Below are 24,366 nucleotides of genomic sequence, written 5' to 3'. Positions count from 1 at the left end.
ACCTCACTCTTATATAATGCCCAGTCGTGCAGAATACACTGTGAAAATGTAATACAACCTAACGTGAGGTTTAGCAATGTTATGTAATATGAAATCTTTAAAGATAGAAATTACTCTACGATTGATTCTACATATAATACATAATTGTGTTGAACCGTACAACAGAGGACGCAGAGGAAGCCGTCCAGGAGGCCGAGGCAGCAGTAGAGACTGCTTTACAGACCGGCGACAGGGAGGCCGTGGCAGCAGCAGCAGAGGTACTGGAAGAGGAACTTCAGGATCTCCAAGAGGGCGTCGACCAGGCACAAGAACAGCAGGAGCAAGCTGAGGAGACAGGTGTGACAGTTCATTCTATCTATTTAACTATTAAGAGGGGCAAGCCCTGCTGACAAGGACAATACAAATAGAATTCGACATGGGTAGGATGATAATCAACAACAGTACTTTCAGAGCAAGTCATTGATTATAACATTTCCATTACTTTCAAACATTCTGTCATGAAGTAATCTAGTATCTCGGGTGCTCGAATGTACATGTCTTAATGCAGCTTTTGATGAAAAAGCCACAAATTACGTCAGACATGGTTAGTTAATATACTCTAGCCTCTGGTACACTCTGGCCGCCGGGGCCTTAATTCTCCCCAACTGACCAGTAGAGAGGAAGGGCGGCGAAAAATCTCATCTATTCAGGCTAGTCATACTAACATTACAGCTTCATGTATGATGATTATACAGCAAATATATAACGTGCATATAAAGCAAGCTACATGCTTTTTTTAATTTTTCAGAGGCTGCCCAAGGAGAGATTTCGGAGACAATACATGAATTGGAGGAGTTGGTCGAAGGGGAAGACATTGCAGCTGAAGAAACGGTATTCCAAGAGTTGGTGGAACAAGCTGACGAATTGGAGACTGCCCTGCAAGACTCTAACCTGGATTCCCCAGCTGTCGGTAAGTCCTCTTTGTTAGCTGCCGATGTATATAACCTGCAATCTGTACAATCATTGTTATTAATTACCCTTCTTGCGTTTACGTCCCTGAGCCTCAACAGGTCGCAGCCTCGCAGTTGAGCTCCCGGTTCTAAGTAGTAGGTAATCGGGGCCTGAACATATCGGTTGGTGCTGCAATGTCTTTCGGAAGGGACGTAAAATGGGGGTTCGCGTTCGAGGAGGTGCCTCGCTTGAGCAAGTTTAAGGGGAAGACCTAACAAGATCTCCTTGTGAAAAATACGTATACCATGCTACTGAAACAGAAAGGAAACGTGCTGCACTATGTGACACTCAGGGCACTACATGGTCTGAACTAACGAAACGAAAACGAAGACTATTAGCTTATCGTTACTTTGTACATTGTTTTTGCACAACAGAAGCTGCATTGGACGCAGCACACGGAGCTCAGGAGGACGTTGAGGCCGCTATTCAGAATGAGAATCAAGAGGAAATAGCAGCAGCGCTGACAGAGCTGGGTTCGGCCATGGACGAGCTCGACACGGCAGCAGGGGAAGCCCAGGAGGATGTAGCGGCTGAACAGGCAGCAGGTCAGTTCTTTATTACTGGCATTTCTGCTTTGACTTAGTCTCCAAGCAGACCCTACGGTGCCTTAGAAATAGTATCAAAGCTGGCAAGGGACTTGTATAGCGGCACCAGGCTCGTTTAACTCCCTTAGCCGGCTATCTACCTTTGGCCGGCTATACTCCTTTGCCAGCTTGGAGACTAGCTTTGACTCTCATCTGCTACATTGCTCATCAGTCAACGCGCGCGGAAGCTCACTACACAACGCGTTCGCGTGAAATCGCGTGGCGCAGCGGTAGCCTGTTTGACTCAGGGCCGAGAGGTCTCGAGTTCGAATCCTGCCGAGTCACCGGCCAAAAAGAGGGTAAGGAATTTCCCGAGCAGCCTCGTAACCCCTGCTTCCTCTATTGAGTCAGTGAAGTCAAGCTTGGCTAAGCCTGATGTTTCTGACTTAGGGAGAAGAAATGCTGCTACAGTTATCGCTATGGGCGGCCCTTCATCTTCATGACGGTAACATCAGGCCCTACGAACCTGATTTAAAAAAAGAATGGCCTGGTGCATGTGACTGTGGAGCAGCCTAAGCTACCACTTCATCACACGGCTATAACAACAAGCTTGAAAACGATAAGACATAAAAATTGCAGGAAGAGCTAAGACGAAAGTGACCGCGTGATTCAAGATGAAGATAGATATCAGCACACTTATTTGTTGTAGCACTATCCTATTTTGCCATTTGCGTTTTCTATAAGAACGTGAGTAACATGATGTTCTTGAACATGTTAATATTATCATACGTTTGTTATCATTTTTTGTTTCTTCAACAGAGGCGGCAGAAGACCAGGCTTCAGAGACCCTTGAAGACATACAAGCAGGCCTTGCCGCTGGGAACCCAGCCGAAGTAGCGGCAGGATTAGACGACGTGGGGGAGAATGTCGCAGATATTCTTGAAGCCGCAGGGGACGCTGGTCTTGACTCACCTGTATTAGGTATGTACACATACACCTTACAGTGCTTAAGTCACAAAAAACACTGATCTAAGTACACAGATCCTAATTACGAGCAACTAACATTAGTATTACTCAACGAACAATACAACCGTTTTGATGTTATTCAAGATCAAATCATACCTCAAATTTTTTATCCCTGCCTTCAGGTGCCCGTGACGTTATAGTAAACACATGTGACGTCATAGTAAACACAGCAGCCGATTCGGACCCTGATGCCGCGTCTCACCAGAAACTTTATTTTTCAAAGTAACCCGTGAATAATCATTTTCATGCATATATAACTTCAGGATGTCACAATGTTTGCTTTTCTGTTCAAAAAGTAAAGTTTTTTTTCGCCAGTTGCAGTGCCAGGTTCCAAACTAGCTGCCAGGTTTACTATGAAGTCACTAGCGGAATAAACTTTATTACCTGGCGACAGGTATAAATAACTAGAGGTAGCATTTGTAGTCTTCGATGTTTAATGGCACCAGAAGGGTGTATACAGTATTTTGTACTGACGTTGTTCATTCATTAACACTGTTGTGGTCGGTGACATAAGAACTGTAAATGGATAAAATGATCATGCTCAGTCCTACAGTATGTACCTCTTACTGGGCAAATTTTGATTTCAGAATCTAACGTTACTTGTGTTGATGATATACATGAAATATTTCCGAATAGAGATTATTCTCTGATTCACATTTTTAAACCTTCCAACAGACGAGGCAGAAACCGCCATCCAGGAGGCCGAAGAAGCAGTACAGACTGCTCTAGAGACTGGCGACAGGGAAGACGTTGAAGAAGCAGTAGAGAGACTAGAAGAGGAGTTTAAGGATCTCCAAGAGGGCGTGGATGAGGCACAGGAAGTACAGGAGCAAGCTGACGAGACAGGTACGTGTGCTAATTCATTCGACTAGCATTCTCATCACTTTCAAAAGTTCTGTCAACAATTCATCTGGTTTTACGAGCGCTCGGACATACATGTCTGAATGCCACTATTGATGAAAACCTACAGATCAAGTCAAACGTAGCCTGTTTTACACAATCTCTGGTTGCCAGGGCCTGCTATACAGCTGACCATTTGAAATGGCTACTAAAGGATGCATCTATTCATATTGTCTAATAATGCTATTGATATTACAATAGCATCATGGATAGAGATTGAATAACACTTAGACATAGAGCTTGTGAAGCTAACTGACTGGTGAATGATTTGTTTTAATCTGTAATCTTTCAGAGGCTGTCCAAGAACAGCTTTCGGAGACAATTAGTGAAATGGAGGATTTGGTCGCAGAGGGAGACATTTCAGCTGAAGAAACGGTAATCGAGGAGTTTGAGGAACAAGCTGAAGAATTACAAGCTGCCCTGGAAAGCGCTGAGCTGGACTCGCCAGCTGTTGGTAGGTCCTCTTTGTTACTCGCATGTAAATAAACCTCCTATCATATCAGTAAAATCATTATTATCAGTTAACTTTCTGACTCAAGGATGTCTATATGGCAGCAGTTTTGCATTTGAGCTCCAGATTCTAATTATTTGGTATTGGGAGATCCCAGTTCAATTTCGGGATCAGGACATCTCGGTTAGGGTTGCAACCTAAGCAATATTATAGCGTTAAAAGTGGAAATAATCTGGATAAAGCAATCGGTATGAAATCAACTGAACTGTAGTCCCACATTTATATCATTATTTCATACAAGGCGCAGAAACTTTTAGTAAGAGACGTAAAATTGAAGTCCAGTGTTCAGTGAGGTGCTTCGAGCAAGTTGAAGGGGATGGGCTAGCAACATCGCCTAAAGTTATGTCCTACGTGCTGACCTAGGTGCCACAACTTCTAGCCACTACAGGGGTCTTGACGTTAAACAAAACTAATACAAGCCTGTCGTTACTTTGTACAACAGAAGCCGCAATTGAGGGAGTACAGGAAGCCCAAGAGGAGGTCCAGACCGCTATTCAGAACGAAGATGAGGAGGAAATAGCAGCAGCCCTCACAGAGCTGGGTTCCCAAGTGGAAGAACTCGACACGGCAGCAGCTGAAGCTCAACAGGATGCAGAGGCTGAACAGGCAGCAGGTCAGTTCATTATTTTGTTAGCATCCATCTGCCTCGGAAGACAATAGTAGGCAGACAGTTACTCTGCATGGCCTGCACGTGATTTTTTAAGGTGAAGGAGGGTTGTACACTTCCTTCTCCACCCTCTTGTGTACTGGCGTACTAAGTCCTACGTATACAGGGACAGAACTGTGTGCCACGTGTAAGACGGCCCCAGAAGATGTAGATTTGTTATTTGGAGTTTCCGTCTTCTAGGGACCAAGGATGCAAGGGGTTTCTCCCACCCCTGACTCGTGTATTGCGAGTGTGTCATGCCCCTATTAAAGGCTTGCCACTGTCAGTTCATTATTGCTGGCATTTCCGTTTTGACTCTCACCTGCCTGCTCCATTAGTCATGGCCACAAACCATCGATCGCGAGAGCTTCCTCTGTCAAAGTTTACTGCACTGCAGCATGACGCATGAGACTGTGGAACAGCCTAGCTAGCTGCCATTACAACAGAGGAGTGTATTTTCTGTCAGGCCACTTACAAATTACAGCCTTAACAGCAGTCCATGATGAGCTATCAATATTGTATTCTAAATATCTTTGTTGTGACGAAAATGGACAAGTCGACTGAAAGGCAACAACTACTTTAGCAGATAAGGTGATGAATATAGAAAAAAATCGAATGAGTGCCGTTTTGTCTGCTGTTTGTCTTAGGTGTGAGAGCTGCTTAGGGTAATAACTCTTTCGTGCCTTTTGTTGGGGTACATTTAAAAAGTCAGGTTATGTTTCATAAGATGCATTTTGTTCGATAATCATTATAGTAATAGCTTAAATTCTACCTTTTACATCTTCCATCTTCCAGAGGTGGCGGAAGAATCTATACAGGAGAGCCTTACTGAGATAAGTGAGAACTTGGGAGACGACGACGACGCAGCAGAAGCAGCAGTTGCAGACATACTGGAACAAGTCCAGGCCCAGGGAGAAGTTGCAGAGCAGACCGAGATAGACACAGAAGAACTTGGTCAGTAGAAACCTTATAATTACTCGACAAATGAATTAGCAAGCAGGAATATCTATGGCCTGTTTTAGCACTTTCCCTGGTTATGCTACTATTTGGATTAATTTTATTCTGAAATGTGTAACATTAGGTTAAAGCGATAGCGTATGCATTCGGCTAAATGGGCTCAAAATCATTTTCTTACATCTATATGTAAGGACGGACAACTACACGTCAATGCATATATGCTGTGCAAATTGACTTTGACTTTATTTGGATAGCGACAAATACAATACAATATTCTGCACCAGGCAGCAAGATGCTGATGTTGTGCAGCATACACATTGAGGGACATACATAGTCATTGTACAATACATCATAATCATCATCATACAATAAATACAATACAATTAAAATCAGAGAAATATCTATTTGTGGTTCGTAGAAGGGTGGCACAGCTGGAATCTTTTAGTTGATACAATGTAAGAATGTAGTGCATCGGACACTTGTTTGTTTGTGGAGAGGTTATGAGCTGTGGATCCCTGGAGTAGGAGGGGCACGGTAGGATGTTGTTGTTGTGCAAATTGCTGATATCTATAAGAAGTAGAACAGGACAGCATACCTGTTGGAACTCTTCAGGGATTTCTGTAAAGTCTGTTCGTCTGTACGCTTTCTCTGTGACAACTTTACTTGATTGCAATCACCCCAACAGAGGCGGCTGAGACGGCTGTTGAGACCGCCGCCGAAGCTTTCGAGGAGGTTGTGGAAGCTGGCGGCAGCACGTCTGAGGAGGAAGAGGCGCTGGAAACCCTGGAGGAGAGAGTAGACTACTTCAATCAGCAATTTGAGGAGGAAACTGAGCAGGCTGAGCAGGAAGAGGAGCAAGGTTCGTGACGACCGATTTACGATCTTAAAACCCTTATTTAACACTGCGCCCAACATATGTTGGGAAGCATATTATAGTATTATAACTATGATATATTTTTTTTTGCTTTTACTCCAAATAATATCATTACAAAGCTTAAAGTCTCTACCCTTCAAAAATGTAGCATAGTGAAAACGGTACCTTCCAAAGGGTCTAAAACGCCAAACATTAGGAAAATTCATAATGAAAATTTCCCAGCACCACAAGAGTTAAACTGATAACGTTCTCACAAAGTTCAGCATTTCTTTACGACAAGGCTCTATTCAAAGATTCTTGAAGGTGTTTGGTTCTTTCATTGCCTGCTGGGCAATTTTTAGAATGTTCACGACGATCTACTACGAATGTGACGGCGCCGGTGAATATTGCGACAAAGGCTACTAATGTATATATAGTTAAGATACTAGTTCATCATCATCTTATACCAGAAGTCCCAAAAGCATGTGACTGTGATGTTTTGACCAACAGCTGTTGCCCAAGAGGGAGCTGAGGACGCCTTGGAAGATGTGCTGGAGGATCTGAGCGAAGGTGATACTGGGCAAGCCGAAGAAACGGTTGAGCAAATCATTGAGGACATAGCGCAAGTGGCGTCCGTTGCGGAGGATGCTGGCGCGGATACACCACAAGTTGGTGGGTGATTTTTCATTTTTGTATGTTCAGTTTCTAGTCTGTCCTTTGCTTCTCCACGAATGCCCAGCAAGACTCATCCTCCTCACCCGTACTTCAGAAATGGGGGCTAAGTTTTACTAAACGACTACCTTGCCATATATCCTACTCCTGAATATCAATCATCAACTAACCTTCTTTTCTTCCACCTTGTCTTACAACAGATTTTGTGCAGGCAGAGATCGAGGAAGTTGCCGGGGAGATGAAGGAAGCTATTCAAGAAGAGAACACGGAGAGGGCCGAGCAGCTGGCGGAGGTGTTGGAGACGAAGATGGAAACTTTTGAACATGTCGTGGAGACTGCCGTGGAGGAAGCAGAGGAACAACAAACAGGTACTTACAGAAGAATTCCTAACTTATATATAAATTGTGTTGTATTCTAATTGAAGACACAGCATACGACCCCCCCCCCCTCTACTTCTATTCATTCTCTTGGGTATAGAATTTCGAACGTGCTTCAATTCAAGTTTTGGAGCCAGGTGCAGCTCTCTGTAATTCAATCGTATCCACCCTTGTTCTATTCTAGCTGAAGAAACAGCATACGACCTCAAAATACTACTTCTAGACACCTTTGGTATATGATACAAGCAATTTTCGCGGGTATCAAACGCGCTTCAAAAGTTTTAGAGCCAGTTACAGCTCTCTGTAATTCAATCGTATCCACCCTTGTGTTGTATCCTAGCTGAAGACACAGCGGACGAGCTGCAGGCGCTACTAGACTCCTTTCTATGATACAAGCAATTTTCGTGGGTATAGAATGCGGTTTGAAAGTTTTGGATCCATGAGCAGCTCTCTGTAATTCAATCGTATCAATATTTGTGTTTTACCTTAGCTGAAGACACAGCGTCCGAGTTGCAGGAGCTGATTCCAGACCTCACATCTCTGGGAGAGGGTGACGAGGAGGAGGTGCAGCAGGCAGTGGAGGAGATCAAGGCCGAGTTTGAACAGATAGTTGCAGGCGAAGCAGGAGATATCCTCAATGAGCAACAACGTAAGCACACAAGTCCACCTTTTTTTCCCCACGTGGTTATCACAGCATCTTCTTTTGTCCTTACCTACATTTAGAAAATGGAGGTGTGGCTTTTACAGTGTGTATGAGTATGAGCGTGATCGTGACACTGTGCTTGCATGTCCTGCGAAATACCATAAGATGATAATAATGATATACAAATATAATGATGATCATGATCTCGAAGGATATTTTGTCGTAGATATGCTTTGGTCTTGTTGGGTTGTATTTTGATTAACGAGACACGTAGCCGAACCACTACAGTTTTCTCTATTGTGAATACGCGATATCACAAAACGAAATATTTTCTCGGTTTCAGCGGGTCTGGTGAGTGAAGTCGAGGCGGCGATCCTTGAGGTGGAGCAGGCCGCGGAATCCGGAGACTCTGAAGAGATCAAGGAAGCTGCGCAGACACTGGAACAGGAGCTGGTGGTGGTCCAGGAAGAAGCAGAATGTAAGACATGAAAAACCATGGTCGCAAGACTCGTAACCAACCGATCAACAACAACAGCAGCGACAATAAAACACGCGCACGCGCGCACACACACACACACACACACACAAACACACACACACACACGAGCAAACACGCAGTCGTATAATTGCACAATGTGCGACAGAAACATTTCTAATTTTGTACTTTATGTATAGAGAATGGAATGTCATCTTCCAAACATCATGATATCGTTCCGTGCCAGTGCTGCAGCCAAGCCACGGCCTTTTCATTAGCTTTTAGCAGGTCCTAGTTGGAGACCAGACGAAGCTGTAATAACATATTGTGACCGCAGCCCAAACGCTGAGCCTGAGGCATAGATGCATCCACGCAATTAGCAGACGACAGTAATGCTGGTGTCAGATTCTTTTGCCAGAAGCAAGCTCACAGTAGATCACTGTGTGTTGTCCATGTTGTCTGCATCACCAGTCTTAGTTGCGTTTTCATGATGAAATCAAATGGGAAATCCCTGGTGTAGCCAGGCATTACGGCTACCCCCAGCTCTGCCAAGATGTAGGACCAACGCTATGCCCTAGCAAACCACGATGCTTAGGACCGCACTTCCTCTTTTGTTGTGATTTCGTTGTCACTTCACCGTTTTGTTTGAAACCACCACCATCGGTCATTATACGGCACCTCACTCCCTTTGCGCGATGCCCTGCGAGGGGCTTTACCCAGTATTGCGTAAATGTAGGTGTCAGTCCAGGTGCTATTCACGTTTTACGCAGCCAGTGGAGGCGAAATTGGTCCGGTGCTGTTCGTTCCTTTTTGTATCGAGTCCATGTTCCCCAGCCATAAAGTGGGGCAGTTCTGAAAACTGCATTTTAGACTGACAGTTATGAGTGAAGTTTGATGCCGCGATCACCTCACAGCAGTGTTCAGAGCCTATCAAAGGAGAAGCCTGCTTGACACTCCTTCATTCATGGTCATTTTGCTTTCCAAGAGACCATGCAATGCCTTCAGACCAGCGAAGAACTGTCTTGAATTGTGCTAATCTGTATGCTGTCGTAGTTGTACAGCCTTACGTCACCATTCGCCTTTCATTCATTTGTTTTTAGACTTAGTAATATTTTGCAGATTTATCTGTATCATATAGGCTTCTAGTGAAAGCTTTTTGCTTTTGCAAACTAGAATAGTGTAGAATTATAATTTTTTGCTTTGTAGCTGAGGCGGTGGGCGAACCTCTTGTACAGCCAGCGCTACCGCTTGCCCCTCAACCACAGCTGCCAGGCGCTCCTCAACGTGAGATATACCAAACTACCGAATTTTTACATTCATATTGTATAATTAGCATGCGGGCAAACACAACCACTAATTTCATCGATAAAGAGATCCATTTCAAATAAAAAATCATAGTCATCAACAAAACGATTGCATGAACTGCAATAGTGTAAAACAAATACCACTGAGTCAAAAAATCACTGGTGGCATTTCCTTCATACTTAATATGTAAACAACAGGACTTCATGTTGCATGAAGAATTTAAAATCATAAGATGTCGTTGTATTAATTTCTTTTACTCTGTAGCTGTTGCGATGGAAAGACCCGTCGTTCCTCGACCACAGATACCGGGGATTCCTCAACGTAAGATATTTACCACACTTCAAAGTTGTTCTTTTTGATTTTGTGTAATTAGCATTAAAGAAAACAAAGCCGCTAACTTTTTCAATAGATCAAACACAGGTATCTTTAGATGACCAATGTTCCATCGAAAAAAAACACGTAAAAAGTTAGTATGTCGTACAATACAATGTTTTTTTATTATTTCAAGTGCTTCTTAGACTGTAGCAAATATCTGAATCATAAACATAATCATATAATTATGTTTTCCTCAGAACCTGTAGTCCATATCAGACTACGATACATTTTGTACCAATCTTCTCATCAATATTGATTATTTTCTTTTTTCTACAGGACCCCAGAGGCCATCCCAGACAGGTAATTACAAACAAGCCTCTTCTAATGCTCGTATGTAGGATAAATTTTGTATGTAGAATATATTTTGTATGTAGGATATATTTTGTATGTAGGATATATTTTCTTTGTAAGATATATTTTGCAACGAAGTCATTCCCTCGCATGAAGGCATCCTGAAGTCCACGTTCAAGGTTCAAGGAAGGTTATAGTTTACGTCACCCAAGCACATTTTGAGATGTTGAAGTTAGGCATATACGAAACTGTGCCACAAATGATGAACTACTTGTCTTTCCCAACAGGAGGTGTCAACTTAATTATCGGAGATGCCAATCACCCTGGTGAGTTTTGACTTTACGCTTTCTCCGTACCCTATTCAAATACATATTCAATCACCTATCAAGTGAACCATGTTTCCTGAAATATACAGGATTAACGTAATGTCATGTTTCATCAATTAGATACACTAGCGAAAAACGCTATTTGCATTCAAATCTTAATGAAATTAAAATGTTGGAAAATGTCAGCCGAAGAGTAAGACTTTTGCAAATATTCTGAACCGCAAGATAACAGATCTGCTTCTTTGTTACAGGCTCTGCTATTGGGCAGCAATTGACATATGGAAGCCTCCCCGATGGTTTTAATGTTGTGATTGGTCCAAACTATTCTGATACCCGAGATATGAGATCTGCTTCTTTGTTACAGGCTCTGCTATTGGGCAGCAATTGACATCTGGAAACCTCCCCGATGGTGTCAATCTTGTGATTGGTCCAAACTCAGGACAGCCAGGCGTCCCTGGCTCACCGGGAAGGAAGGGCAAGCAGATCGTCAACAACCAGATCACCGTTCTTGGTAGGCCGGTTTGTTAGTTACATCAATTTTACGGATCATAATGGTTTTAGTGTATATAAAACTCTGACCTCAGTCGTGATATCAGACTTAATGTGTATTTGTATGTAAGTCTGATCTGTTTTGAGTGGATGTTATTGTATCTGTTTATGTATGTGTATATTTTGTATGCCTTCTTATTTGTATGAGCCCTACCGGGAGATTAGCTCAATCTGAGCTAAAGGGCATCTCAATAAACTCAAACTGGATCACGCTGAATTTGCATACACAGTACAGTTAAACCTGTATAAGACGTCCATATTGGGGACCTATATAAAATGGTTTAATCTTCTTAGACAAGTGGTCTTCTTAATTAAAAAATGTAAAAAGGACAAGACAGGACAAACACAATGATTCCAAAGTTAATGGTCTTTAATTCTATTTACCTGTATTGCCATGTAAATAAATGTACATGTACATTTGCACATGATGTTGTATACTATTCTATATATATATATTGTTTTGATGTACATATGCTGACCGAGTAGGTTATGTGTCTGTTGTAAATTCAAACGCCATTCAGGCTACCATTATGTCTATGTATGTTGAATCAATAAAGAAAATGATTTGTGAATACTGTAAAATTTCTGTCAGTGATCGCTCATGCAAGTTTGGCAGTAGTAAGATTTGAACATTGTAACGTGCATCTTATGACGTGATCCTGGACTTGAATCTGTTTGCAGACAGTGCCTGTGGTGGATGTGAGGGGGAGGGGGCGCCTCAGATCATCAACAACCAAATCATTGCATTCAAAGGTGAGATAATAGGTGAATACCCCTGAGATCTTGGTTAAAGAAAGGTGGGTAAAGTTGATTAGCTTGCTAGTTATAAGCACGCACAGTTAAGAGCTTTAACTATGTTTTGTTCACATATGAAGAGATGTAGTCGATATTTCTTGTTGCAGTTTCTTTTTTAGATGCTTTGTTTTCTTTTAGGTCGTAGACCGCAGCCAATGTTACAGCGGCCAGCCGTTGGAATTGGTAGGTGCCCTGCTTAGCATATCGACAAGTAGAAAAACGACCGTGTTTTTTTAACTTAATGCCACGTTGTTGGTATTGTAGATTATGCCAAAGTTGACATGTGTGATACATATATTTGATTAAAGACAAGTTACGTTGCTTATTGATTATGCTTGCTAGCTTGCTAGCACGCACGAAAAGGAGCTTGGAACTATTACAAAGGAGGACATGTGTGCCGAGTACTAGTAGTTGTTATTGCTGATTGTAGAGCTTTGCTTTTTGTATCTGTTCTTGTTTTGATTTAGGTCCTAAGCCAATGCCGGTGCCTCAGCAACCTTCGGTTGGAATTGGTAGGGGCTTTGCTTGGCATATTCAAATAGCGATATAACACTAGCTCATAGCAGAAAATGTATTGTGGAATATGATAAAATATCTGCCAATGTTGTCATGTAAGGTACATACTTTTTGGTGCATGAAAGGTGAGTTAAGTTAATTATGATAAAAGCAATAAAAATGTTTTTAAGCAAACATGTAGGCTGACTAGTTAATAATGTTAGTCGCAGATGCTTTTTGTAGCTGTTCTTGTTTTCTTTTAGGTCCATTGCCGGTGCCGGTAGCACAGCAGCCAGCGGTTGAAATTGGTAGGGGCCCTGCTTGGCATATTCAAAAAGCGATATAAACTTAATGCAAGCTTTGCCTTAATTCGCACCGTAGAAAACGACAGTATCATATGACTTTCTGCATACTCTACCAATGCAAACAGTAATGTGACCTACGTATACATATCACGTGAGATAAAGATAACCCATGTGTGTTAACAGTACCCGGCAGCCAAGGTGAAGAGGAGTTAGAGGCACTCCTTGAAGATCTTGTGGGGAAACCTGGAGTATCTATAACTGAAATCACATCAGGTAAACATTATCATCGAAAACTCTCTCTTGTCTTTGATGAGAAAAAGTGCTTTTGATGGTAAGGAATCTAATAATCAACTGTCGAGTTAAGGTCAGCAAGTCTTAGAATGCAGGGCTAAGATATACGTTGTGATACTTTTAACATATTGGCTACTACTGAAAATGTCTTTGTTTAAAACTTTATCTGTGTATCATTCTGAAGTAAGACTAAACTGCTCTTCCTCAATGGGAAAAACTCAACGGCTCCTGTCTTTACCGAAAATTGAGCAACCAACTTGTGTATCGTCACGTTATGTAGATAGAAAGGTGTGGATCACGTGTTGTAGAGCGTTTACGGTGTCCATAGTCTCTGATCAAGATAAGGGGAGGTTATAGTCTTTCTGGAGGACATGACTCCTTTTAAAGCTATCTCTTGAATACATTTTTTTCAATTTATGAGCCATTGCTCGACATATCACGTGATCTTCTTCGCATAACATTACTGAAAATGCAATTCCAAGTTTCCCCATTGAGGTGGAAACGACGCTTTTGGTTCAGAATGATGAGAGTGTTTCTTTACTTCAGGAGAGTCAGCTGAGTCGGAGGAGGAACAGGAACAAATCGAAGAAGCACAGGAAGAAGCTGGTGAGCATAGCTTGCAATATTGATTCTCAATTCGTAACAAATCCTCCATTTTTTTTATTGTGTCAATTAAGTGTCTCTTTTTTCATCAACATTTCCATGTGATTTTTAACTTTAGGACTAGGTGTGGGTACCATCACAGTGCTGTTAGTGTTGTTTACATGTAGATAGGGTTTTAAGGCTAGTGGAGGTCACCAAACAGAATCCTTAATAGCTAAATGGACTATTGTTTTGCGCATCGCCCATTCACAAGTTTTCTGGACCTAGATCGCACCTGCACCTGAATTTTCTGTATCGGTACCCACCCCTGTTCTGGACAATGGCGTACATAATCCGAGATTAGCATCCCTGTAACCGTCTGTATGCTGTGGTGTTTTGAATCTTACAGCTTTGCTTTTGGTGTTTTGAATACCTCTTTGTAAAATCTATTTGTATTTACATCCCGACCGGGACCTAATCCTCTGGACCTAAACCGTACCTCTCAGTAAACGAATATTACGAGCACGATTGGTTCACGTATACGAGCCTGGCTGTCTGCAGCTATAGTCCATACTGTAAACGCATCGTCCTTTCACTCTCAGAGGAATCATAATATTTATCTCATAACATAACTGTTTCGTTCTTCACAGAGGAAGCTCAAGACGTGGTGGCAGAAGGCGCTGATGATCTTTTGGAAGCTGTTCAGACCGGCGACATCGGTGAAGTGGAGGATCTAACAGAAGATCTCACTGAGCAGGTGGAGGAATTGGAATCCGTCTTCGAGGAGGCTGACATTGACAATCAAGAAGTCGGTGAGTGCTCTCTGTACTATAACTGCGACAGCGTTTTATTGATCATGATTTTTCATCAATAATTATTGTTATGATCCAGGCTTCCATAAATGACCATAAGGGAAACTACACTTTTGGTTCAGGTGCAGAATGATGAGAATGTTTCCGATTCTCAAATCATTTGCAATTACAAATTACCAATAAATCCAATTGCGCGTATCTAATGTTGAAAAAAATATATATAAGTGTATATAAATGTGTAATTCGTCACATATTTAACGATCTGTTGATGTTCAGTTTTGACTGTGTTCTTAATTACAAAACCTAATGTTAATTGAACGCTGGATGTATAGACAAAATATTCATATCAGGCACTGACAATAGTACTCACTCTGTGCACATAAATCCTAACGTATGTCGTGTTTTCATCATATTAGTTGAACTGCAAGACGAGGTTATAGAGAAAATAGAAGAGGTGGAATCCGTTATGCAGTCTGGTACACCAGAGGAACAGGAACAAGCCGCAGCAGAACTGATAGAGGCTGTAGACGAACTGAAGGAGACTGCCGCAGCTCAAGTTGCTGGTGAGTAGGTGACGCTTTATTCAGGTGTTCAAAAGATTACTTCTTATTCTACCATGTAAACACACGTATCATTTTACTCTCAAATGAATCTTGAATGTTATGTTCTTCTCGTCACAGAGGGAACTCAGGACGAAGTTGAAGAGAATGCTGATGATATATTGGAAGCTGTCCAAACCGGTGACAGTGAGGAAGTAGAGGAACTGACGGAAAACATTGTGGAGCAAGTTGAGGAATTGGACACGGTCTTGGAGGAGGCCGGGGTCGACACTGAGGAAGTCGGTTAGTACTTTCAGCAAATAGCGTTAACAGTAGGAACGCTGATTCTCGCAATAGCAATGGGGATTCATGCATCAATATTTCTTCTCATGGTTCAGACTCTAAAGAGGCATCATATGTGTAGTGATCAGTGAACTGTTCTACCATTCGGAGCGTTTTGTTATGTACTACTTGCAATGTTGATAAAAAATATACATATAGCGTTGATGATTTCTACTCCACCACCACATGACATTGATCATTCATGACATATTCTATGCTTTAGTAGGCACGGCTCTGTATAGGTGATGTAAATGCACAATATATCTATCGGACACAGGATATTTCAATATAGGAAATCCTTACGTATACCATTGTATTTTGGATTTGTAGCTGAACTGAAGGAAGAGATTATAGAGAAAGCAGAAGAGGTGGAATCCGTTATGCAGTCTGGAACCTCAGAAGAGCAAGAGCAAGCCGCAGCAGAACTGATAGAGGCTGTAGACGAACTGAAGGAGACTGCGGAGGAGGCTCAAGAGGAGCAAGAAGTGGAGGCAGCTGCTGAAGATGTTGGTGAGTTGTTTGTTTGATGTATATTACTAGCCTACATCCGCAGTTCACAGTCCCAAAATAAAGGCTTGACTAATAGCTGATGATTGTTCTTTTTGGAAATATGTTGTAACTTTTAGTTTATCACATGATTCACTGTTATTCATTCATTGGTTTGGCTGTTGAGCACGCAATCTGTGGCTATTACAAAGGGCTAGATGACACTTACATTAGCTGTCCTTATCTCAATTAGACACACAGCTTTGTCATGATAGATTAGGTTTAAGGAATGCCGTTAGAAATATATGTTACCTCCTTGTAGCATTACCATTCAGCATTTTACCTAAAGCCATAGAACACCGAGACAAAAAAAGGAAACAGTTATATCAGGTCCTGGGCTGTCTGAGCAACTTAGTCCTCAAGGAAATAACCCGGTCGGAAATTTTTGTTACCTTTTTTCAGATGACTCCAGTTTTTAAGACGGCTTCTTTGTGTATTCCAGAACGGTGGACACACCATGTCCTTCTCGTCAGCAAATGTCTTTTTACTCTAAGATGAAGTTTCAAACGAAATTGTCCGCTTTTCACAGAGGAAACCCAGGGAGAAGTCAAAGAGACTGCTGATGATATATTGGAAGCTGTCCAAACCGGCGATACTGATGAAGTGGAGGAACTGACGGAAAACATTGAGGAGCAGGTGGAGGAATTGGACACGGTCTTGGAGGAGGCCGGGGTCGACACTCAAGAAGTCGGTTAGTACCTTCAGTACTGTTACGGCAACATGGAAATCAGTATTCATCGATAGACGTATCATTAAGGTTCAGGCATTTATCAAACCCTCACACGTATAGTTGGTACTGAATAGCTCTACCAGCAAGGACTTTAAAGCAAAAAATCATGACAGTACACGCCATAAAAACCGATTCCACGAGGTTCATAATGAAAAAAAATAATGCATATGTTTTGACTTTTCGGAATTCTATATGTACAACGTATAGAGGCCTCACATGAAAAATGAGCTCTGAATCGTTATGCAAGAAATTTATGATACATGAAAACTATATAAAATGATGGCTAATGATCATGAAGCGTAAGAACTTAATTTCAATATCAAATAATTCATGAATCTTGATATCGATGTGTAGTGTAATGCAAAGCTAACTTTAAACATTAGATACGGATAAACACAAGTTTTATATGCAACACAACACCATTGGTCATGAAATGTATAATTCGCTACAAATTTCACGATCTATGCCGTGATGTACTGATTTTTTGTTGTTAGTAGTTCTCATACCTATTTTTTTTTCAAATGCGTAATGTAAAGTCACAATACATATATCAAGCAAGGAATAATTTTTTTTCAATCCTTTATCATGAATTCCTAACGCAACAATAACGTACTTCACGTTTGTAGTTGAACTGAAGGAAGAGATTATAGAGAAAGCAGAAGAGGTGGAATCCGTTATGCAGTCTGGAACCCAAGAAGAACAGGAGCAAGCCGCAGCAGAACTGATAGAGGCTGTAGACGAACTGAAGGAGACTGCGGAGGAGGCTCAAGAGGAGCAAGAGGGGGAGGAAGCAGCAGAAGAAGTTGGTAAGTATTTTTTTAATGTCTTCTATTGTCCTAATACCCCTGTCACATTATCCACGATCGGCCATATTTAAGATCGACAGAGGGTTGCACGTATTTTCACCTGAAAACTGTCACTGTCATATATAAGCCATACTTTGTACCTTGCACAATTGTTGTGCAATAAAGTTATTACTATAAGCGAGGCTCGGGCAATTGCCGCAGAATCGTCGTCCGATCGATTTTCGCCAAATGTGACAGGGGTATGAGGAATACCAGCAAACACAGTCGTAATTTTGTTTCGTACTTCAGGTGTACAGAGCATGACTTCCTATTCCATCATATAACGACATAGTACATCATTTTACTCACGGATAAATTTGGAATGTTCTGTTCCTCTTGTCACAGATGAAACTCAGGATGATGTTGTAGAGACTGCTGATGATATAATGCAAGCTGCACAAACCGGCGACACCGAAGAATTAGAGGAGCTGACGGAAAGCATTGCGGAAGAGGTGCAGGAATTGGAAACGGCCTTGGAGGGCGCCGGGGTCGACACTGAAGACGTCGGTTAGTACCTACACTGATATCATGGTGATTACAATTATAATGAAGGTGGATCATTTATCAATTTTTCTTAAGCTTGTTATATGGATCAAGCTTCTATAGGTTGGAAGTATCACAAGAATAGAGTGGGAATAGAGTGGGCTCTGGAATTCCAGTTTTCCACCAATTTTGACCATTAAAGAAACAAAACAAAATACATGCAGTAAACAGCAAAAATGAACGAGGATGATCAAAATTCCTTGTCGATCATACGTAGACTACCAATACTGATATCCATGTCCACCGTAGTACAAAGTTTACTGTAATTGATTTGGATACACTGAATACATTTTGTCAATTCTACATAAAGTGTTCCTAACGTATGGTATCGCACTTCGATCTTCGTAGGTGAACTGGAAGAGGTTATGGAGCAAGTAGAGGAGATGCAGTCTGTCATAGAGTCTGGAACCCAAGAAGAACAGGAGCAAGCCGCAGCAGAACTGATAGAGGTTGTAGACGAACTGAAGGATACTGCGGAGGAGGCTCAAGAGGAGCAAGAAGGGGAGGAAGCAGCAGAAGATGTTGGTGAGAAGTCCGTTATATTAATATCATTGTCCCGAAGAATATGATTAAATACACTTTTAACACATTTGATTGATGTGAGAAGGTTTTCTTATATTTGTAACCTACATACATGGATCCACAATTAGCCACACTTAAAGAATATGTAGTTATTAAATATACTCTGAATGTGTCGTTGTGTGTGGCGTAAGTGGTAGAGTTTGGCCTAACGAACCGCAATCTAATGTGTCCGAACTTCAATCTATACCCTACACAGAGGAGACCCAGCAGGAGATGACTGAAACCCTTAGTGAAGTCGGAGACATTCTTCAAGAAGGCACTCAAGAGGAAAAGGTGGAAGTAGTCGAAGAACTGGAGGAGACTGTTGATACGTTGTTTGAAGACATCGCTGAAGCCAGTGTTGAATCAGAAACTATAGGTGAGCATGAATCCACATACGGACACCATTTCATTTTTCAACAAGCAAAATTGATCTATTTTGTCTCACAATGTTTGCAGAAGGGGTGGTGTTCTTTTGTCATCTTCAGTACAGTGCTTCTTTCTTATCCCACCATTTTAGTCCTACGTTGTTTAAATGTATCTGTTAAAATCAACCCTGAACTCAGATTGACCAATGACTGAACATGATCACCTTAACCTCTCGTGTTAACAAATTACGTATTGATATTTCATCGTAAAGACGAAGTAAAGGATGAGCTGGAGGAGCAGGTAGCAGCTTTGGAAGAAGCCGTGGAGTCTGGAGACACTGCGGCGCAAGAGACGATTCAAGAGGAGATAGAGGAAACTATACAGGAGGTTGCAGAAGTCGTCGAAGAGGTACAGGAAACACAAGAAGGAGAGGAAGCAGCAGCAGTTGTCGGTGAGAAGTCTGTTACATAAACCTCATTGTCCCGAGGAACACCATTAATCATTGATACAATGTTCTAACGTTTTATTGTGGGAAAGTTACTTTTTCATATAGTTGTTACTCAAATACGTGGGTCCATAATAAGCCACACTTAAAGAATATGTGTATTTAATATCTGAATGTAGAGTTTTTTTAATACACTCGGAGCTCTTAAAAAGTAAATGTCGTCGTGTGTGGCGTAAGTGGTAGAGTTTGGCTTAACGAACCGCATTCTTATGTGTCCCAACTTCAATCTATACCTTATACAGAGGAGACCCAGCAGGAGATGACTGAAACCCTTAGCGAAGTCGAAGACGTTCTTGAAGACGGTACTCAAGAGGAAAAGGAGGAAGTAGTCGAAGAACTAGAAGAGACTGTGGATACGTTGATTGAAGACATCGCTGAAGCCGAAGTTCAATCAGAGACTGTTGGTGAGCATGAATCGGAGACTATTCATATTTATCAACAAAAATGGTCTCTTCTGTCTGACAATGTTTGAAGAAGGTGTGGAGTTTCTTTCGTCATCTTCAGCGCTTCTCATCCCTTCTTGGTAGTCATACGTTGTTTCAATGTATTCTTTAAAATCAACCTTGAACTTAGGATATAGGAGTTCTCTTTTACGAGCGTACACAATCAGTTAATCCTATGTTAGCTGACGTGTCAATGCCTGCCAGACATCTTTCTCAGGGCTTCTAACTGGAGTTTTGCTTGATTGAGAAAACAATCGCTAAGGTGAGATTAACTGGTTGTGTAAAAGAAAACTCTTCCAACCTGATGAAAGTATTTTCGGAACCTGAACTCAGTTTGACAAATGACTGAACATGATGAACTTAATCTCTCGTGGTTAACCAATTACGTATTTGATATTTCATCGTAAAGTGGAAGCACAGGAGGAACTGCAGGAGCAGGTAGCAGCTTTGGAAGAAGCCGTTGAGTCTGGAGACACTGCGGCACAAGTGGAGATACAAGAGACGATATCGGAGACGGTTCAAGAGGTGGAACAAGCCATCGAAGAGGTACAGGAAACACAGGAGGCAGTTGAGACCGTTGGTGAGTGGAGAATACGGCTTCGCTAAATAGTAGTAGTGACATCAACGAATATAGACAGCGGTATGTTATTACTGCAGCTGCTTTCTACGATTCAAAACACGGTTCACAATTTTTTTTGGAAACACATAAACATTGATCGCGCGTGGATGACATTCATATAATCAAATCAACATGGCCTTAGGGAAGGGACGGAATGCCCCTCACCAGCACCCGAGCGCTGGCACATGATAGGGGGAAACTGAGACAGGCGGTATGCTCAGCTCAGACACCCCCCATGAGAACTCCATGTGAAGAGACCGGTAAACGGTAAGCTAATAAACACAAAATCATACCGAACCACCATCCTTGGTGTTCTAACCTTATGTTCCTTACCCCATACAGTGCGAACCGAGGAAGAGATAACCGAAACCCTGGACGAAGTTGAGGAAGTCCTCCAAGAGGGTACCCAAGAGGAAAAGCAGGAAGTAGTCGATGAACTGGAATCCAATGTAGAGACACTGATTGAAGACATCGAAGAAGCCAACGTTGAATCAGAGACCGTAGGTGAGCAAGAACCCACATACGGGGCATGAACTATTATACATCATTTCCCAGTGAAAGTGGGCCATTCCGTAACGACTGATTTCTTGCATGGCTACTTAGTGTCGGGGAAGGTGCAATGTTTCCTTTTTCTTCATCTTTTGCTTCTATCTAACCTTTCCTTGGCCATCACAACTTGCTGCCGGGCAGCGATTTTGGCTTGTCGTAGGTCTGTACGTTTGTACAGGTTGGGCCTAGTAAGCAGCTCTGCAGAAGGTGATGTAAAGGCGGTATCTCACTGAACTTGGGGCACCGGTGCGGAAAGATTACTCAACGAATTTCAGAGATAAAGAACTAATTTTCGTAGGTTTTGTGTAATACTATTTTGTTGTCTTTAAAGCCATACTTTGACGTATTACGCAGTATCTTGATTATAAAAAATCGGCGAAAATAACACAAAAGTGAACGAACCCCGCAGTGCCGCACCGATGCCCCAAGTACATGAGATACCACCTTAAGGTTTGGGGGACTTCCCCACACAGACCTGCAGGCTGCACATTAAAAGCTTTGCCTTAACTGAGCATGTTGTCACCAGTCCTGGGTACATTGTTTAATCACTGAGTGGTATAGTCTTTTGTTGTATTAATGCATACCTTGAAATCAACATTTAACTCACAATTGTTTGACAATCGATTGGATATAATAACTTTGATCTCTAGCGGTAAAACACTTACTTATCAACATCTCATTTGTCGTTAAGACGAAGCACGGGATCAGCTGGAGGAGCAGGTAGAAGCTTTGCAGGAAGCCGTTGAGTCTGGAGACACTGCGGCACAAGTGGCAATACAAGGGACGATCGAGGAAACCGTACAGGAGGTGGAAGAAGCTGTCAACGAGGCAGCAGGTGTTGGTGAGTGTAAAATATCTTAATTATGATATATACTATATCAGCCACATCACAATATTGACAGGCATATGCAAAGGTGCTTCTATATTGAAGGTCTGTACGGTGAATTAAATACTTATTGCGTTTCTGTGTTATGCAGCAGCACAGCTTTGAAATGTGTATAATGTTGCACTAGTCTGGTATGTCTCTTCGTTATGTGCTAGCAATTTCTATTTAAACGCATTCTACAGTTTGCATTCAACATTTAAAAAGAAAAAACAATTCAATTTACTCCGCGTCTTCTTCTATTGTGATCAGCACTAGCATGTGGTCTTATGTGTATCTGTTGTTGCAAAGATAGTAGAGAGTGATTAACCAGTAGTTATTACGTCGACGCAAACATTTGAAGCAATTCATAACAAGTGGTAATGTCAGTATCCTGTTGGACTATTGACACCTCTTGGACATTATGTTTGCACAGATTAGTATACCTCCGGTGGCCATAACTATTATAACACTACCTCCCAATGCCATTGTGTGCTCAGGTCATTTGAAGTCATGTCATATTCGTCAACCCACATATTCTCTAGTTGAGCGCATTGGCTGGGTCTCACAAATTTAGATTCCGAGACTCATTGTAGGTGTGTCTCGGTTTCTTGGCAACTCTACGGCAATGCACCAATGACCACATTGATATTATTGTTTGATAGATTTGGGTCTTGAGTGAGGTAGTTTTACAGTCATTTAACATCTCGATATCTTGTCTATGTGGAAGAAGAACCCGAAGAAGAAGAAGAACCCGAAGAAGAAGAAGAACCCGAAGAGGAACCCGAAGAGGAACCCGAAGAAGAAGGAGGTACATGGCTGTTATTTGTTTGTCTATTTGTATTGCACACCTGGTAAACCGTCTCGGGGCGAAACACATCAGGTTTGTACCGTTACTGCATTGACGATCTTTCCTGTTGCATCTGTGGAATAGACTGAAGCATGTTCCTTCTTAGTCTAAGCTAAGACCCATAGCCCAAGTGACTTTCTGAACAGGCAGATATATGGACAACGACAGTGTGCTGAAAGATTTTTGTTCTCTTCACAGAAACAGTGTCCGTGATCGAGTCCATTCCCCGGGAAGCCTTCACTGCGTCTTCCACACTTGACGAGCAGCACTCGTCATACTATGCCGTCATCGGCAAGACTTACGAAGACGGCAGCCCTGCCTTCTGGGCTCCGGGCACCGACGATACCGACCAGTACCTGCAGATCGACATGGGCCAGCCGACACAGCTGTCCACCGTGGAGACCCAAGGCGCCGCCGGGCGTTTCGTCACAACATTCCTCCTGCGTTACAGCGTGGATGGTGTCACATGGATAACTTACAAAGGGGACGACGGGGAGGATATGGTATAGTATTATACCAAAACTTTCTAACCATATTTATTCTCCAAAATGCCCAGTTCTAATTGTTGAATTCGTTCAACCTTACATATTCCTTTCATACTCATATCTTCTGTCTTTGAATATATGGAATTTGCCATGAAGAATGAAAGTGTTTCTATGTGTGTCCTCATAGGTTTTCACAGGCAACAGTGATGACAGTGGAACACAGACAATAAATCTAAGCCGCACCATTCTATGTCGGTACCTGCGATTTGCACCACAGAGCTGGCCTGCCGGTGGAATTGGCCTACGAGTGAACACCAAGATCACTACCTGTAAGTCGACCTGATACAAAACATACAGTGACAATCAACGTCCTTAATTACATCTTAACTTGATAATCTTTATCTGATTATCTTTTATGTAAACGTCTGCATTGTATCTTTTGGTGATCACGTAAAATCATCAAGCTAATACGGATTTCCTTCCTTTCAATTTTAACTTTGTAGCTTTAGCTTTGTAGCTTTGATTATTATATGCGAAACAGGCATTGTTGTGATGTGATAATTGAGTATATGCGGTAGACATTCAACACTACAAATATCAACATCTCTAACACGTCATTTTTTTATCTTACTCGTCAGCGTCATCGAAATTTTTCACATATTACATTCTGAACAAGTACAAGACAACTCAGCATAGAGGTAAGTTTCCTTTGCCATATCATTTAAGTATGGAGCCTCGTTGTGTTTGCCCGTGTGTTACTTGTATTTCCTTTTATTGTAATGAATGAATGAATGGAGACATATATTACAGCTTTGTGCCAGTACAGGTCTTCTAGACCACTAAAAGAGCACGTATGTGATGTTAGTGACTCTCAGAAG

At 41.9% G+C, this 24,366-nt stretch overlaps 1 protein-coding gene across 1 annotated transcript in view; it reads left to right on the top strand.

Moving 5' to 3' along the window:
- Positions 1 to 24,366, top strand: part of LOC118425336 — a gene marked incomplete at its 3' end in the record, with an annotated part of 51,819 nt that overhangs the window by 12,291 nt on the left and 15,162 nt on the right. Inside the window, exons 13-55 of the mRNA XM_035834145.1 lie at positions 166 to 336; positions 788 to 949; positions 1,365 to 1,535; positions 2,334 to 2,495; positions 3,216 to 3,386; positions 3,733 to 3,894; positions 4,394 to 4,564; positions 5,393 to 5,551; positions 6,240 to 6,413; positions 6,918 to 7,079; positions 7,280 to 7,447; positions 7,797 to 7,822; positions 7,973 to 8,105; positions 8,443 to 8,577; positions 9,781 to 9,858; positions 10,144 to 10,200; positions 10,531 to 10,554; positions 10,833 to 10,871; positions 11,236 to 11,382; positions 12,102 to 12,173; positions 12,354 to 12,398; positions 12,683 to 12,727; positions 12,974 to 13,018; positions 13,199 to 13,288; positions 13,853 to 13,912; positions 14,539 to 14,700; positions 15,117 to 15,263; positions 15,381 to 15,542; positions 15,912 to 16,091; positions 16,657 to 16,818; positions 17,484 to 17,663; positions 18,048 to 18,209; positions 18,594 to 18,770; positions 19,024 to 19,185; positions 19,447 to 19,626; positions 19,923 to 20,084; positions 20,533 to 20,703; positions 21,085 to 21,246; positions 21,983 to 22,132; positions 22,884 to 22,964; positions 23,202 to 23,506; positions 23,676 to 23,817; positions 24,127 to 24,186. Of these exons, the coding sequence (XP_035690038.1) occupies positions 166 to 336; positions 788 to 949; positions 1,365 to 1,535; positions 2,334 to 2,495; positions 3,216 to 3,386; positions 3,733 to 3,894; positions 4,394 to 4,564; positions 5,393 to 5,551; positions 6,240 to 6,413; positions 6,918 to 7,079; positions 7,280 to 7,447; positions 7,797 to 7,822; positions 7,973 to 8,105; positions 8,443 to 8,577; positions 9,781 to 9,858; positions 10,144 to 10,200; positions 10,531 to 10,554; positions 10,833 to 10,871; positions 11,236 to 11,382; positions 12,102 to 12,173; positions 12,354 to 12,398; positions 12,683 to 12,727; positions 12,974 to 13,018; positions 13,199 to 13,288; positions 13,853 to 13,912; positions 14,539 to 14,700; positions 15,117 to 15,263; positions 15,381 to 15,542; positions 15,912 to 16,091; positions 16,657 to 16,818; positions 17,484 to 17,663; positions 18,048 to 18,209; positions 18,594 to 18,770; positions 19,024 to 19,185; positions 19,447 to 19,626; positions 19,923 to 20,084; positions 20,533 to 20,703; positions 21,085 to 21,246; positions 21,983 to 22,132; positions 22,884 to 22,964; positions 23,202 to 23,506; positions 23,676 to 23,817; positions 24,127 to 24,186 (5,736 nt within the window). The remainder of the gene's footprint in view (positions 1 to 165; positions 337 to 787; positions 950 to 1,364; positions 1,536 to 2,333; positions 2,496 to 3,215; positions 3,387 to 3,732; positions 3,895 to 4,393; positions 4,565 to 5,392; positions 5,552 to 6,239; positions 6,414 to 6,917; positions 7,080 to 7,279; positions 7,448 to 7,796; positions 7,823 to 7,972; positions 8,106 to 8,442; positions 8,578 to 9,780; positions 9,859 to 10,143; positions 10,201 to 10,530; positions 10,555 to 10,832; positions 10,872 to 11,235; positions 11,383 to 12,101; positions 12,174 to 12,353; positions 12,399 to 12,682; positions 12,728 to 12,973; positions 13,019 to 13,198; positions 13,289 to 13,852; positions 13,913 to 14,538; positions 14,701 to 15,116; positions 15,264 to 15,380; positions 15,543 to 15,911; positions 16,092 to 16,656; positions 16,819 to 17,483; positions 17,664 to 18,047; positions 18,210 to 18,593; positions 18,771 to 19,023; positions 19,186 to 19,446; positions 19,627 to 19,922; positions 20,085 to 20,532; positions 20,704 to 21,084; positions 21,247 to 21,982; positions 22,133 to 22,883; positions 22,965 to 23,201; positions 23,507 to 23,675; positions 23,818 to 24,126; positions 24,187 to 24,366) is intronic.

Source organism: Branchiostoma floridae, chromosome 11 (assembly GCF_000003815.2).
Source record: "Branchiostoma floridae strain S238N-H82 chromosome 11, Bfl_VNyyK, whole genome shotgun sequence".
Taxonomy (NCBI): Eukaryota; Metazoa; Chordata; class Leptocardii; order Amphioxiformes; family Branchiostomatidae; genus Branchiostoma; species Branchiostoma floridae.
The sequence above is the reverse complement of the archived record's forward strand: the minus strand, read 5'-3'. Positions and strand labels throughout refer to the sequence as shown.